Source organism: Alexandromys fortis, unplaced genomic scaffold (genome assembly GCF_014885135.2).
Source record: "Alexandromys fortis isolate MF-2015 unplaced genomic scaffold, M_Fortis_MF-2015_v1.1 scaffold_107, whole genome shotgun sequence".
In the NCBI taxonomy this organism is placed as follows: domain Eukaryota; kingdom Metazoa; phylum Chordata; class Mammalia; order Rodentia; family Cricetidae; genus Alexandromys; species Alexandromys fortis.
In genome coordinates, this window is record NW_026067987.1 from 2,959,535 (window position 1) to 2,973,220 (window position 13,686).

General features: G+C 43.6%; 1 protein-coding gene across 3 annotated transcripts in view; it reads left to right on the forward strand.

Annotated features, from left to right (window-relative positions):
* The window catches only part of Map7 (microtubule associated protein 7), a 132,655-nt gene that overhangs the window by 77,326 nt on the left and 41,643 nt on the right, over positions 1-13,686 (forward strand). For 2 of the 3 annotated variants that reach the window (XM_050159479.1, XM_050159481.1), the window contains exons 2-3: positions 7,542-7,640; positions 11,355-11,432. In XM_050159479.1, coding sequence (XP_050015436.1) covers positions 7,542-7,640; positions 11,355-11,432 — 177 coding nt within the window. Of the gene's footprint in view, positions 1-7,455; positions 7,641-11,354; positions 11,433-13,686 lie in introns of all 3 variants that reach the window. The other variant, XM_050159480.1, reaches the window with a different exon arrangement.

Consider the following 13,686-nt stretch of genomic DNA (forward strand, 5'->3'; position numbering starts at 1 on the left):
ATAAGATGAACCAAGGGATTGTCTTCAGTAGTAAACAAAGCAGCTTAATAGGTGATGCCTCATTCCCAGAAAACATATTGAACATGTGTGTTCTAAAACATGTTTTCCCTCATTCCCAGAAAACATGTTGAACATATGTGTTCTAAAACATGCTTTCCCTCATGTTCTGCTAAGGTGGCTGTTTTAGAACCAATTATCAAAACAAATTTCGTAAATTACTTTAAGAGACATGGGATTTGCCCACCTCTGAGGCTGAAAGACTTGTCTCTGTCCTTACCCAGGCCGTCAGCTGGAGCTGTAATAGCCTTGTGATTTCCTACACAGTACCAGCAATATTCTCTTTGTGTTTGGGTAGTAGCACTGAAAATTCCTCACATTCTTGCTTGTTCAGTTGATTTTAAATCTTGTCTGATAAAATACTGAACTTTTTTTTTTAACATTGACTAATGCCAGAAGCTGAAAATTCTTCATCTGGCTTCATGTGATAGGTTTCAGCCAAAATGCACGTACAAAAAGTATATTAAATTACTTTCAGGGCTGGGCAATGGTGGCACACTCCTTTAATCCCAGTACTCGGGAGGCAGAGGCGGGCGGATCTCTGTGAGTTCAAGGCCAGCCTGGTCTACAAGAGCTAGTTCCAGGATAGGCACCAAAAACTACAGAGAAACCCTGTCTCGAAAATTCAAAAAATAAATAAATAAATAATTTTTAAAAATTACTTTCAGGTTAGATGTACATGAGGTGTAATTAATTTCATATTAAGACCTAGATCTTATCTCCAAAATGCGTAATTTTGTATATACAAATGTTCTGAAATTTAAAAAAAACACACACACAAAAAAAAAAAACAAAATCAGGAACATTTTGATCCTGAGTATCATGTCTGTTGCTTTCTCCCGAGGAACACTGTCACCAAGTTGGCCTAGGTTTCTTCCCCTCAGAACCCCAGAACTCAACCTCTGGTACTATTTCTGAGACCTAGCCTCATGTGTTTTAGTGGGGTGCTGTCGGAAAAATGTAAAGGAGGAAGAACGCTGAGGCCAGGTGGGACAATGGGTGTGTATTTGTCTCGTGCTCACTCCTGTGAGCTGCGATTGATGCTACACAATGTCATAGTGATTATGGCTCAGAATTTAAGTGGAAGAAAAACTCTCTGTTTGTGAAATACCAAAGCTAGCAGGTGTTATGAAATTGCTTTATTCCTTTTTAGAATACAAATTTTACAATTAAAGTTGGATAAATAGTTAATATCTATGATTGAAATGTTATAATAATCCTGGCAGGTATAGTTGAATAGTATGAGGAATTATTATATCTAAATATATAAAGTATATATCTGTGAGGATAGCAGCGTCTGATCAATAGCAGTGTCTGGATTGAAACTATTAGATTAAACCTGGAACGGCTAATATCCAACTATGATAAAATGTGATGTCATGTGTTCTCAGTTACCATCCCCAACCTGAATGTGAGGTCGTGTGTTCTCAGTTACCATCCCCAACCTGAATGTCCACAAAGGCCAATTAAATGACAGACAGAGAGAGGAACTGAGTTCTAAACTTTGGCTGCATCCCAGCCCGAATTCTCTATTTTATTAAAACTCATAACTAAATCCATGCATGATGTTGTATGCCTATAATCCCAGGACTAGGGAGGTTAAAGGATCATGAGTTCAAAGCTAGCCTGAGACTCTGTTTCAACCAAGGGTTTAGGTTATCTTGGCTAACAAGCATACCATTTTTTGAATGTGCTGTACAATCTAAATTCTGACCTAATGAGCAGTTCTTTCATTAGACCAGTTATATAAAGCTGTTTAAAGAAGGCACTCCATCATGTCATAGGTTCAAAGATCAAAAGAAAGCGGTGGAAACCCCCTGGACCTCCAAAGGCAGGGAACATAGAAAGTCCCAGCGCTGTGGACCATAGAGGCTCAGTCACAGCCTGCCTGAAGCACAAAGCTCTAAGGAGAAACAGTCTCCAGTGCCTGCTGCCTCTGTATTTTGGCCTTGAGTGCATCAGGGAGAGTGTCCCAAGGCTGTCCACAAGGCATCTTGTCTGTATGCTTCCTCTTGGCCTTGTTCCAGCATGCTCATTTAGACCTAATGGAGTAAAGCTTTCAACGGTGCAGGAAGATCACCCTCAGTTTCCTAAGGCTGGCAAAAGCCTACTGAGCATCATGGTATATGGCTCAACTTTCCCATTTGAACTTGAGGAAAAAATTCAAGTAAACAATATTGCAAAATCATCTGAGTCATTTAAAATGTTTTCTTTTCCTACCGATAAATTTAAAGGTGATATGTGTAGCTCTATCTAATAGTTTCCTAAGAGTTTTGATATTTTTTCTTTATTTTGAAAAGCCGAAGATAAATTTCTCTTTCCATTGTTTGGTGAGTTTTTTGCTTTGTTTTTGGTTTTGTTGGCTTTTGGAGGAAAGGGTACTGAGAACCAAACCCAGAGATTCACACATGGCAGGCAAGGCACCATACTCCAGATTAACTCTCCAACCCCATGTTGTTCTTATACAGTGAAATTCCCTGCACTATTAAAATTAATATGAATAATTTATTTTTAATATTATGATGATTGAGGGTTTTAAAGCTTATTTTCCACTTGGTGTTATAAAAGTCTTTAAGTTCCTCTCTCAAACCCCAGAAACACTGATTATTAGCTTTTCCCAGCACAGATCATACCCTGAAAACCACGCCAACATGTTCCGTCTCTGCAGGGACCCCAGGAAGGTGGTTGTAACTGAGCTGAAAGCCTTTGAAACCAGCGCTGCACCAGCTTTCTCTGCCCCATCTGTTGTTTGCTCCCCAGGAACACTGTCACCAAGTTAGTCTTAAGTTTTCTTTCTCTAAAGCTTAAAGGAGAGAGAAAGCCAGTTTGCTAAGTGTGTAGGGAATAGGGGAAGACCCAAATGATTTTGTATGATTTCCTACCAGCAAGGCATTGGGTTGCCTTCCTAGACATTATTTTCCCAGCGTTAGGTCTCTTTGCTTTCTTTATCAAAGGGAAATTGAGCCTTAGCTTAAGTGGTCCACAGAGGACTCACACAACAGAGGCAGGTTTGCTGGCTCCAAGACACACTGCTGACACGGAAGTCCCCAGACCCTGGGAGGGTGTAAAAGTTGGGAGAAAGGGCCTGAGTGAACTCTCTGTGTGACATGCCTGTGTGCATTGTTAGCACACATCTTCCTGATTCATCAGTGATGTAGGCATCATCTCCCCATTACCTACTTGTTATTTAGCCAATGAGAGCCAGGTTTCAAATCAAATTCAGGTCTGCCTGTCTTGTCCTTACTATAATCACCAAAGAAATACTGGGCAAAGCATGGACTCATGTGGCAGTGGGCACAGAGCCTGACAGTTCAAGCCTGGCACAGTGGTGCACACTTGTAGTCCCAGCACACACTGTAATCACGGTGTACACAGGCAGATGTAGCTGAGAGTTCTACATCTGCATCTCAAGCAGCAGAAACAGCCAAGACACCACAACTGGCTTGGGGGGGGGACCCCAAAGCCCACCCCCAGTGACACACTTCTCCAATAAAACCACACCTCCTAATCCACTCCCTAATGACCAAGCATTCAGACATATGAGCCTCTTGGGCCACCCTCATTCAAACCACCACCCTTTCGTGCTCACGCTTGCACAACGGGCTCTTTACTGAGTCTTCTTTTTCATAACTTTTTCAAAGATTTTTAAAATGTATTTATGTCAGTATTATGGATGTGGCATGGAGGCAGGGGAGGTGTGCGTACGTGTGTGCTTCTTCCTGCAGAGACCAAAACAAAGCCTTACACTCCCTTGAGCTGGACTTACAGGTGGTTAAGAGCCATTAAACCTGGGCTTGGGAAACCAAACTCAGGTCCTCTACAAGAGCAACAAATGCTTTCAACCACAGAGTCCTAGTTGTGTTCTCAGGAATAGCTGTGTTAGCTGGATGAGATGCAGTCCCAATGTAGTTGTTTTTTATTCGTGAGTTTTGTTGTTATCAATTGCTGTTTCAGTATTGGGAACTTAGGGTCTTATGTATGCTGAGTGCTCTAACCACTGAACAACACCCCAGCCTCCCTGCAGTGTTCATTTCATTTCCCTGATGCCTAAAGGGAACTGTGGAACATAAAATTTATCTTTGACACTTGGCTTTTGGTACAATAAAGCAAATTAGAACCAAATGAAAGAGATGACCTTTTCTTGGGGCAGCTTCAGATGCACGACTCACACTGAACACAGCTGTGCGTCCTGTTGGAATACTCAGCTGGGGTTGGTGTTTGTCATAAGGAAGAAAGGCGATCAGCATTGGAAAATTGAATGATGTTGGGTGAGGACGCCAAGCAAGAAAGAGATGAAAATGTATGGGATATATTTAAAGCCAGTGGTGCATTTATAGTCTGGTTATTTAAAAAATAAAATGACCATTTTTTTTAAAGTTTGTGGTCATTCTTTCTCTCCCTCGGTCTCCAAAGGGCTGGGACTGCAGCCATGCTCTACCAAGCCGGCCAGCTCAGTGGAACACTCGCTTTAGTACATTTTATTTTAGTGTATGTGTGTGTGTGTGTGTGTGTGTGTGCGTGCCAACAGTTGGATTTTTGCCTAGGAATCTGCCCATTTCCTCTAATAATAAAACATCTAGAAGGTAACACAAATGTAAAGGGTTAGAGGGATGTTTTTAAACAGTTTTTTTATACATTGGCAATGATGATAGATAGATAGATAGATAGATAGATAGATAGATAGATAGATAGATAGATGATAGATTGATAGATAGATAGATGATAGATAGATAGATAGATAGATAGATGATAGATAGATAGATAGATAGATGATAGATAGATAGATGATAGATAGATAGATTGATAGATAGATAGATGATAGATAGATAGATAGATGATAGATAGATAGATAGATAGATAGATAGATAGATAGATAGATAGATAGATAGAAAGAATCATCTGCCGCTCACTCCCAGTCCCTGTGGCACGTCTACTTATTATTACTTATGAGTCATTTTTGAGAGATTAGCTTGCAACATGATGGAAAAGCTTGCTCTGTCATAGTGAACAACAGAAGTTCCAATGACACCCCAGTGTGGGTGCTTTGGGGGCTGCCTCTCTAATTATGAGACTGTAGGCCAAACCTAGTCTTCTGGGCTTCACTCGCTCCATGGTGACCACACGGAACAGTGTTATGGAGCCATCCTGGCATCTGCTGCTTTCCTGGGGCAGTGTCAGGGGCTGTCCCGGTCCACTACACCTATCCTGGTTTAGCCACCACCACCACCGCATTCCCTGTGGTGTGCACCACACAACACGACCCTTTCCAACTTGAAAATGGAAGCTTAAGTAAAGTTCCCTTAAGTAGCAAGTACTGTCAGAAGCTTATGGTCTAGGCCATCTGTGATTTAACTGTTCATTTACTCTCTGCCCATTCAACTGAATCCTCCTCGGCACCAGTGCTGAAGACGGATGCGAAGCCTTTACCACACTCAAGGCCACATCATCAGCCCTTTCTGCTGAATCATTTTCCTCTCCTAAGGGGCGTTTGTTCTGGCTCATGGTTCAGAGGATACAGTCTTCCTAAATCTTTTCAAAACTTTCCTGAAAACAAGAGCCCAGTGTATAAATCACATGCCACTCCTCAGTATTTATCTTTGAAACTGTCACTGAAGGCAAAGAGGTTGTTTGAACTTAGCTAGCAAATTCCATATGTAGTTGAAATATAGCCACAAAAAGTTAGTATTTGCCTCACTTAGAAGGCAAAGTTCGGGTCTCTACAATCCACTTGTAAATTCAGTAATTTTTCCCCCAGGTGTAAGTTATATATGCCTATAATTCCAGCACTTGAGAGATCAAGTCAGGGACAGTGCCATGAATTACAAGTCAACCTGGCTTATATTGTGAGCACAGGGCAGCCAAAGCTGGACGCCAAGACCTTGTCTCAGAGAACTAGAGAAAGAGAGAGGAGGGCAGGGAGGAAACACATCTTGGAAAGCTCCTTTAAACTCACCCCACTGTAATCATCACCTCACTGTTTAGGTTCCAACCCCTTGACCAAATGGAACGCTGTTTTCTAGATAACATCCTGTTCTGTCGCCTTCAAACAGGAAGTCATAGATGCCCGTGGGTAAGGACTAATGAGTCAGGCTAGGGAGGAGAGGCGAGTGCCTCTCTTAAACAGGTCAGAGGACTCTGATGTCACAATTGAGCAGAGATGCAAAGACAGTGAACCAGCTGCTGACCCCACGAGAAGAGTTTCTGGGTACATGCTCAGAGTCTGAGATGGACTGTGGAGGCAGCTGGTTCCCCTGGAGCCAAGCAGAATGGGAGGTGTTACCCCATCAAGACCAAAGCACACCAAGTCTTCCAGGCCATGGTAGAGACCTCGGATTTCCCTCCGGGTGGCGTGGGCTGGAGAGTTTTGAGCAGAGGGAGGGTATGACGTATTCTCGTGTGATGGTTGATGTGAGGACAGACTGAAGGGGCCACGACGAGGTCAGGTAGACAGTGACGTGGTTAAAGACACTTGCAGGAGAGGGGATCACAGCGGTCAGATGCTTTCCAAGGAAAAAAGAAAGAACTACTGAATTAAATGTAGGGAATAAAAAGAGATCAACGATGACTCCACAGGACCTGTTTAGCTGAAAGAAGTAGCTGAACTGGGATGGGGGTGTTGAAGGCGGAGCAGCTGTAGAGGCAGGAGAAGGGGAAGAACTGGTGTTTTTGACACGATTTCTGAAATTGTAGCAAACATCCTTTGAAAATGGGTTCAGTCAAGTAGTTTATGTCAAACAGCTGTCCTGGACATGGAGAATCCTATATTTCTAAGAACCAGAGAAATACCTGTTATTTGTGCCCCTTGTTCCTGTCCCTGCGTCTAAGAATCTTTGCTGTACCGAGGATGCAGCCAACTAGAGCACTTGCCTGGCAGCTGTGAGCCAGTGAGGGCTCTGGTACCCAGCACTGAAAACTGAAATAATACTAATTTATCTTTGAGTCGAACTTGGGACAGAGCCTTTCTCAAAATCGTAGTGTATATTATCTCCTGGTTCCCTTTCGGTGATTTCGGTGGTTCCATTTGTGGAGTTTTTAAAATTCCTTGTTCGAACTTTCTAAGAACAGAGCTCAAAGACTATTTCCTGTAGAGGCTGGAGCTCAGGCAGGAGGATTTTCCATGAGTTTGAGGCCAGTCTGAGCTACATAGTAAGCACCAGGGTAGCCCAATGCCTCCTATCCAAGGCTGTCTGAAAACAATAGCGAAAAGACTTAGTTTCCAGGCAGACTTCCCCAGGGCTGCCTTCTGTGTGAACTGTGACAGCAAGGGTGCGTGCTCTTCTGGGCCCTGGGCCATGCCACTGATGCAGGATTGGTCCCTTCCGCTGCTGTGCCCTGCTCGTGGGTGGGGGTAGTAACTACTGCCTTGTATTTTTGACTCGAGCCTCCTACCTGTTACAGAAGTCAGCAGTAAATCCTGGATGACCGGATGCCTGTGAATCAATTTAAGGAACTGATGAAGTGTCTCCTTTTGTCTCGCTCTGCAGTGCCTGATGGCTGTAAAGTACAAGAAAAGAAAACTGCCGCCAGCCGTCCCTCTTCTACAGTTTCAGGACCAAATAGCAGCCACTCAGGAAATAAGCCAGGTAAGACGTTCTGTGGAGAAGGGGAAGGCTACTTCAGAAGCCTCTGTCACATGGGAAGTAGAAACTGAACATAGAATCTAGGAGTGCTTGGTCCTGTCCTCGCCACCAAAAGCCTCTCACGCAGATTTGTGGAGCAAAAGTCAAATCTCTCGGTCACCTTAGAGTTCTCTCTTTCAAATGGAAATGAAAACTCAAGACTTTTAAAATCGTTTGACAACCACTGAGATGCCATGCGTGGACACATTTCCCGTCAAGCAGCATCTAAAACAGTGCTTCTCAACCTTCCGAATGCCGAGACCCCTTAATACAGGTCCTCGTGCTGTGGTGGCCCCCAACCATGAAAGTGTTTTCGTTGGTACTTCGTAACTAGCTTTGCTACTGTTATGAACCTTAATGTAAATACTTGTGTTTTCCCATGGTCTTAGGCAACACCTGTCAAAGGGTCATTCGATCCCTGAAGGGTTACTACCCACAGGTTGAGAATCACTTATCTAAGAGGGGCTGTGTTTGAAGCTAAGTTACAACACAGTTTTTGAACCCATATGGCCAACATTATTGTGTATCTCTTTTGTGACTTTCTGAAAACCCACTCAGATCTTTACAGGTCTAGACACCCACACAGTAGTAGTAAGCCTTCATCTGATTCCCTGCCATGATCGTAACCTGCCTACAGAGTAATTTTCTATAATTGCTTATAAGTCATGATCCGTTCCATTTGGTGACACAAAGAAATAAACTGTACACATAATACAAACGTCTGAACAGGCAGCGCCCTTCTTCCCAGCATCCCACAACCACCGTGTGTTTCCTGGGCAAGGTGAGCACGCCACACAACAATGACGAGAGTCCACACAGTTCTTAGAAACCCGCTTCATGCGTTATTCAAGCCGGACCACTCCACTTCCTTCCGTGCGTCAGTGAGAATGCAGGCAGACAAAACATTCTCCTTTCTACTTCGTTTCATCTTTTTGACATGTGGAAAGCATCTTCATCAAAGTAGATAATGACTTGTCATTTAGGAGGAGGACAGCAGTGAGTATTGTTGCTTGAGCAGGGTCAGCCACATTTTAATGAGCAAGCTGAGCTCTCCCCTTTACCCAGCCACCTCTGCCTGCCTATGTTCCCACCAATGAGTAGTACTTACTGGAGGCTTTTCTGTGCATGGGACTGGAGAGGGTACTGAGTCCCCTGGGACTTCTCTAGGAGGCCTTCACTCCTTAGATTCAGGTGAGCACCCTATGACAGGAGAAGTTCCTCTGGGTTTTGTTTGTTTTTACTGTGCTGGAGATCAAACCCAAGGCCTTTCTTTATGCGAGGCAAACATTGTGCCACTAACTATATCTCAACCTAAAGAGGAAATTCTCTTTTCAGACGTTGTTTAGATTTCATTTATTTTACGCGATGGGGAGCGGAGTGTTAAGTGAGAGATTCTATCAAGAGAATAAGGTAGAGCATAATAGAGCCAGATGCCTGACTTCCCTCTCTGGCCTCCTGTGCACACACAGGCACGTGCACAAACACACACACACAAGCATGCACACACATATCTGAAGGGGAAGCACTGTATTGTATGTTCAGGAATTGCTTCTTCACCTTCGGAGCCCCAGATCTCATATGACCCAGATCTCTCAGGGTTACTTTGCATAGGAGGGCCATACCATATAATTTGTATTATTAAAATCATCTTTTAAATTTTTGGGTGAAATTCAGGATGTGCCTGAAAGCAAGATAGAAGCATTGCATCTTTTAGACTGAAACTATTAACAGAACTTGTCTGTGTAACTTCTCTAAAACACTTTTCACAGTGTCCTTTTGTGGTGACCTTCAGACCCACATGTTGCTAGTTTTTAGGACTGAATCAGCCTCGAGCTTAAGGAGCACTAAGTGACAAAGCAAACATTTTCCTTTTAATTTTGTCTTGATTAATTCTGTTTTTCTTTTCTTCAAAATAGTATTTGCTTTCATCAAAAATGCACCCCCTCCATGGATGACCCTTGACACACACTGCCCGGGCGAGGCCATGTACCCCTTTTTGAGTTCACAGTTATGTCTTTTGGAGGTGGGCATGAGTCATCCTACAGGAACATTTGAAGGTTCATAATTAAGAATCTGAGGACCGAGAAGATGGCTCAGTCAGTAAAGTGCTTGCCTTGCAAAGACCTGACTTTGATTCCCCAGAACCCACTACGTCTCATTGGCCCACAGTTGTAATTCCAGCACGGAGAAGGCAGAAATAGGTGGGTCCTGGGGCTCACTGGTGAACTAGCCTAGCCTGGTCCGTGAGTCCTAAATTGCTGAGACCCCTGTCCCAAGAGCACTAAGTGACAGTGTTTGAAGAGCGACACCAGGGTTGTCCTCTGGCCTCCACACACGTGCATGGCAAGCACAAGCCTGCATTCACACACGGACATGCGTGCACACGCAATGTCCTAACAAAAATCCAGTGCAAAGGTCTATCAGCTTGTTGCTTCCATGCTGATGGACGACAGTAGGAAAGTATTAAGTCTATCTTCTGTAATTGAACCATTATCCAAGCAGAACATTATACAACCATTATCTCAAGCAGAAACTTTGTGTCCAATAAAGACACTGCAGTTCCTAACATACGGAAACCCCGGGTCTGAGCGGAGTCCCTGCAGGCAGCGTCACTTAAGGGTGGGTGGCGCGGCACGACGACACACGCAGTGCAGTCCATGCAGCGTGGTCCAAGCCGAGGCCACCGTGAAAGCACAACACGGGCATGCGGTACCAAGAGCACCGTGGCTCATTACATATTTGATTTTGAATTAATTTTTGGTTGTCGTGAGTCCAGAAGCCTTGCCCCGTTGCCCAAGTTTTCATGACTCCCACCTTCTGTCATATGGCCCCATATAGGATCACAACTACAGGGTAAGGAACTCAGCTTTGATAAATAAGAATAATAGAAATCAGATAGCTTAGTGACACAAGTATTATATTATCTGATGAAACTATCAAAAGGCTTCAGAAAAAAATAGTTTACTTAATTTGTTGTTTTTTGGGGGGGGTGTTTTTGTTGTTTTTAATTTTCTGGTGGTGTGGGGAACTGAAACCAAGGACTCAAGACAGACTGGCCAACCACCTCCCTGAACTCCACTCCCAGCTCCCTAACGCCTTAAAATAGAGGAAAATACTTGGGAGCTCCCAGGAAAAAAATGATAACAAAGCCTATCACTGAGTATAGACACATACTAATTTTCATAAGAATATTAATTACTATCTCAAAATTTAATTTTAAAAAATTAATTTTTAAAAAAAAAATTAATTAAGTAGGCTGGGCATTGCAGTGCGTGGATCTCTGAGTTCTAGACCAGCCTGGTCTACAGAACAAGTTCCAGGTCAGCTAGGGCTGCACAGAGAAGCCCTAGCTCAAAAAAAAAAAAAAAAAAAAAGAAGAACAAAATTAATTATGTGTCTATGTATGTCTGTATGGGGATATGTGTATGTGTGAGCAAGTGCCCGTGGAAGCAAGAAGAGCTTGTAAGATCCCTGAGGCTGGAGTACAGGCAGTTGTGGAACACACACACACCAGCTGTGATACTGGGAACCAAACTCAGGTCCTCTGCAAGAGTAAAGAATTGTTCTTAACCACGGGCTATTGCTTCAGCTCCTTGTTCATCAAAGATTTTCAACAAAAGATGTATACCAGTGTATATCTTGTTTAAATTCACTCTTGTGCTTCCTCTCTCCTTTCAGACCCTCCGCCCGTGCTGCGGGTTGACGACCGCCAGCGTCTGGCCCGGGAACGCCGTGAAGAACGAGACAAGCAGCTAGGTAGTCCAAGCCCCTGCATAGCGTGTCTGATCACTCAGTGATGGCCTTCCTGAAATGCTCATTTTTCTGCCCTAGGACAAGGGACACAACACCGAGGGAGTAGGAATCACGGTAACATCCGTGATGGTCTGTGTGCATTTGTGTACCTGGCTGGTGGCTGATGAAGCCGCCTAGTGTGTGAGCCACGCTTAGGACTAACACCACACAGCCTACAAAACCAACAAAGGAAAAACAGCACAAGGACAGTAAACACGGTTCCCTTTTTTTTAGGTACAAAGGTATGAGACTTGACACTTCCCGGTGTCCACGCTGAAATAGTCCTGCTGTTGACTTTACAGACAGGAAAGGCAGACACCTGATGCCAAGGTTCCTGCTTTTCCTCTTGTCACCAGAGGCCCTCGTGAAAGGTCAGCAGCCACCTGGCAAGCTGAGTCACAGGACTGGCTTTACCAGGAAGTGGCAAGCACAGCACTCAGAGGAGGAGCAGTCCCCTGTTCTAGAACGTTGGCTGTAGAACCAGTGCCAGCCCTTCCTTTATTTGATATCTTTGTTTGTTTCCCAGAACTGAACTTTTTTTTTGTACTTTTTAAATTTTTTTTATTTTTAGTTTATGTTCATTGGTGTTTGCCTACCTGTGTGCCTGTGTGAGGGTGTCTGATCCCCTTGGAACTGGAGTTATAGACGGTTGTGGACCTTCATGTGGGTACTCAGAATTGAACCCAGTCCTCTGGGAGAGTAGTCGGTGCTCTTAACCACTGAGCCATCTCTCCAGCCCCTAGCACTGAAATTCTTTGTTTGTTTGCTTTTATTTTTTGTAGCTTTGGTGCCTGTCTTGAAACTCGCTTTTAGACCAGCTGGCCTCAAACTCACAGGGATCCACCTGCCTCTACCTCCCGAGTGCTGAGATAAAGGCAACACCGCCTGGCCCGAACTGAACTTTTATATTGAGTGCTCTTATTGTTTCTATCCAACAACCATTTTTTAACTTTTATTTTTGACAATTTTATATAGCTAGCATTTGATTACTAACCCCCTCAGCCTCTATTTGACGCTAAGGAAGCTAGGGCCTGAGGTCTGCAGAAAATGGCCCCTGCTCTGCTGAAGTCATGTAGTGCAGAAGAGCTAGCTCATCCACGGAGGAACCAGCCTCTCTAACCCATTCCCTTCCTACTCCTGATCGAGAACCTAGGTGTGTGGCACTGGTGTCCTGGTGACACTGGTGACTTTGTTTCTCTTTCTTGGCTGGCAAGAGGATGTCATTTCATCTGTTGCCTTGGTTTTTACTTTTTGTCGACTTGTGTTTGGCGGCAGGGGAGGCAAGGGGGGGGAGATCCAGAGAACTTTATGGATTGGTTCGCTGCTTCTACATTTATGTAGGTTTTGGGCATCCAATTCAGGTCTTCGGACCTGTAGAACATCACTTTACCCACTGAGTCATCTCACCAGCCGTTTTGGTTGATTTGTGTTTTACTAACGTAGGGTCTTATTATATAGCCCAGGCTGGCCTCGAACTTAGGATCGTCTGCCTCTTTAGTGCTGAATTAGGCCCAATGGAACACAACTTCTGCTGCTGAGATGTTTTTAAACACTAACTTACTGAGAAATAATTCAACTCTGCTGTTTTTCTGAGCTTGGCTGTTTCCTCCTAGACCTACTGTCCCCGTTTCCACTATGCTTCCTGCAGACGGGCAGTCCTGGAAAGCAGGCTTGTTGTGACCCTTAGGCCTCCACCTCCTCCTCTGCACACTGCTCCCTGGCAGTAAAGTCAGACAAACTGGCCTGCACAGGAGTATTCAAAACCAAAGACTTTTAATGAAGAGAAACCCTTTGAAATATGCACGATACAAAAACCAAAGGTTGTTTATGTCAGCTGCTTCTGTATTTTCAAATTTTATAGTGCTACATCTATGGAAATATTTCAGTTTTTAGAAGGAAACGAAAAAAAATATTGTGATTATTTTCTGTTGGATGTAGGTTGAAATTAATGTTGAAATCATTTTAAAGTTATTTTTTTTCTTTGCTGATTTATTTGCTTTTCAGTCCTGAAAATTGAGGTAAATTCAGGAGTGGGAAAGGAAGAAGTATCTGGCGGTTTCATCGGGAGGCATGGTCTATTTGTACTAGTGAGCAAATAGACAGGATCTATTAATGTTTTCTATGTTAAGTCTGAGTCATGCTTTAATGCTTTTATGGTCAGACTCAGGCTGTCACTTGGCCTGTTCTTACTCTAATATCCGTTGGTTTTTTTTATATA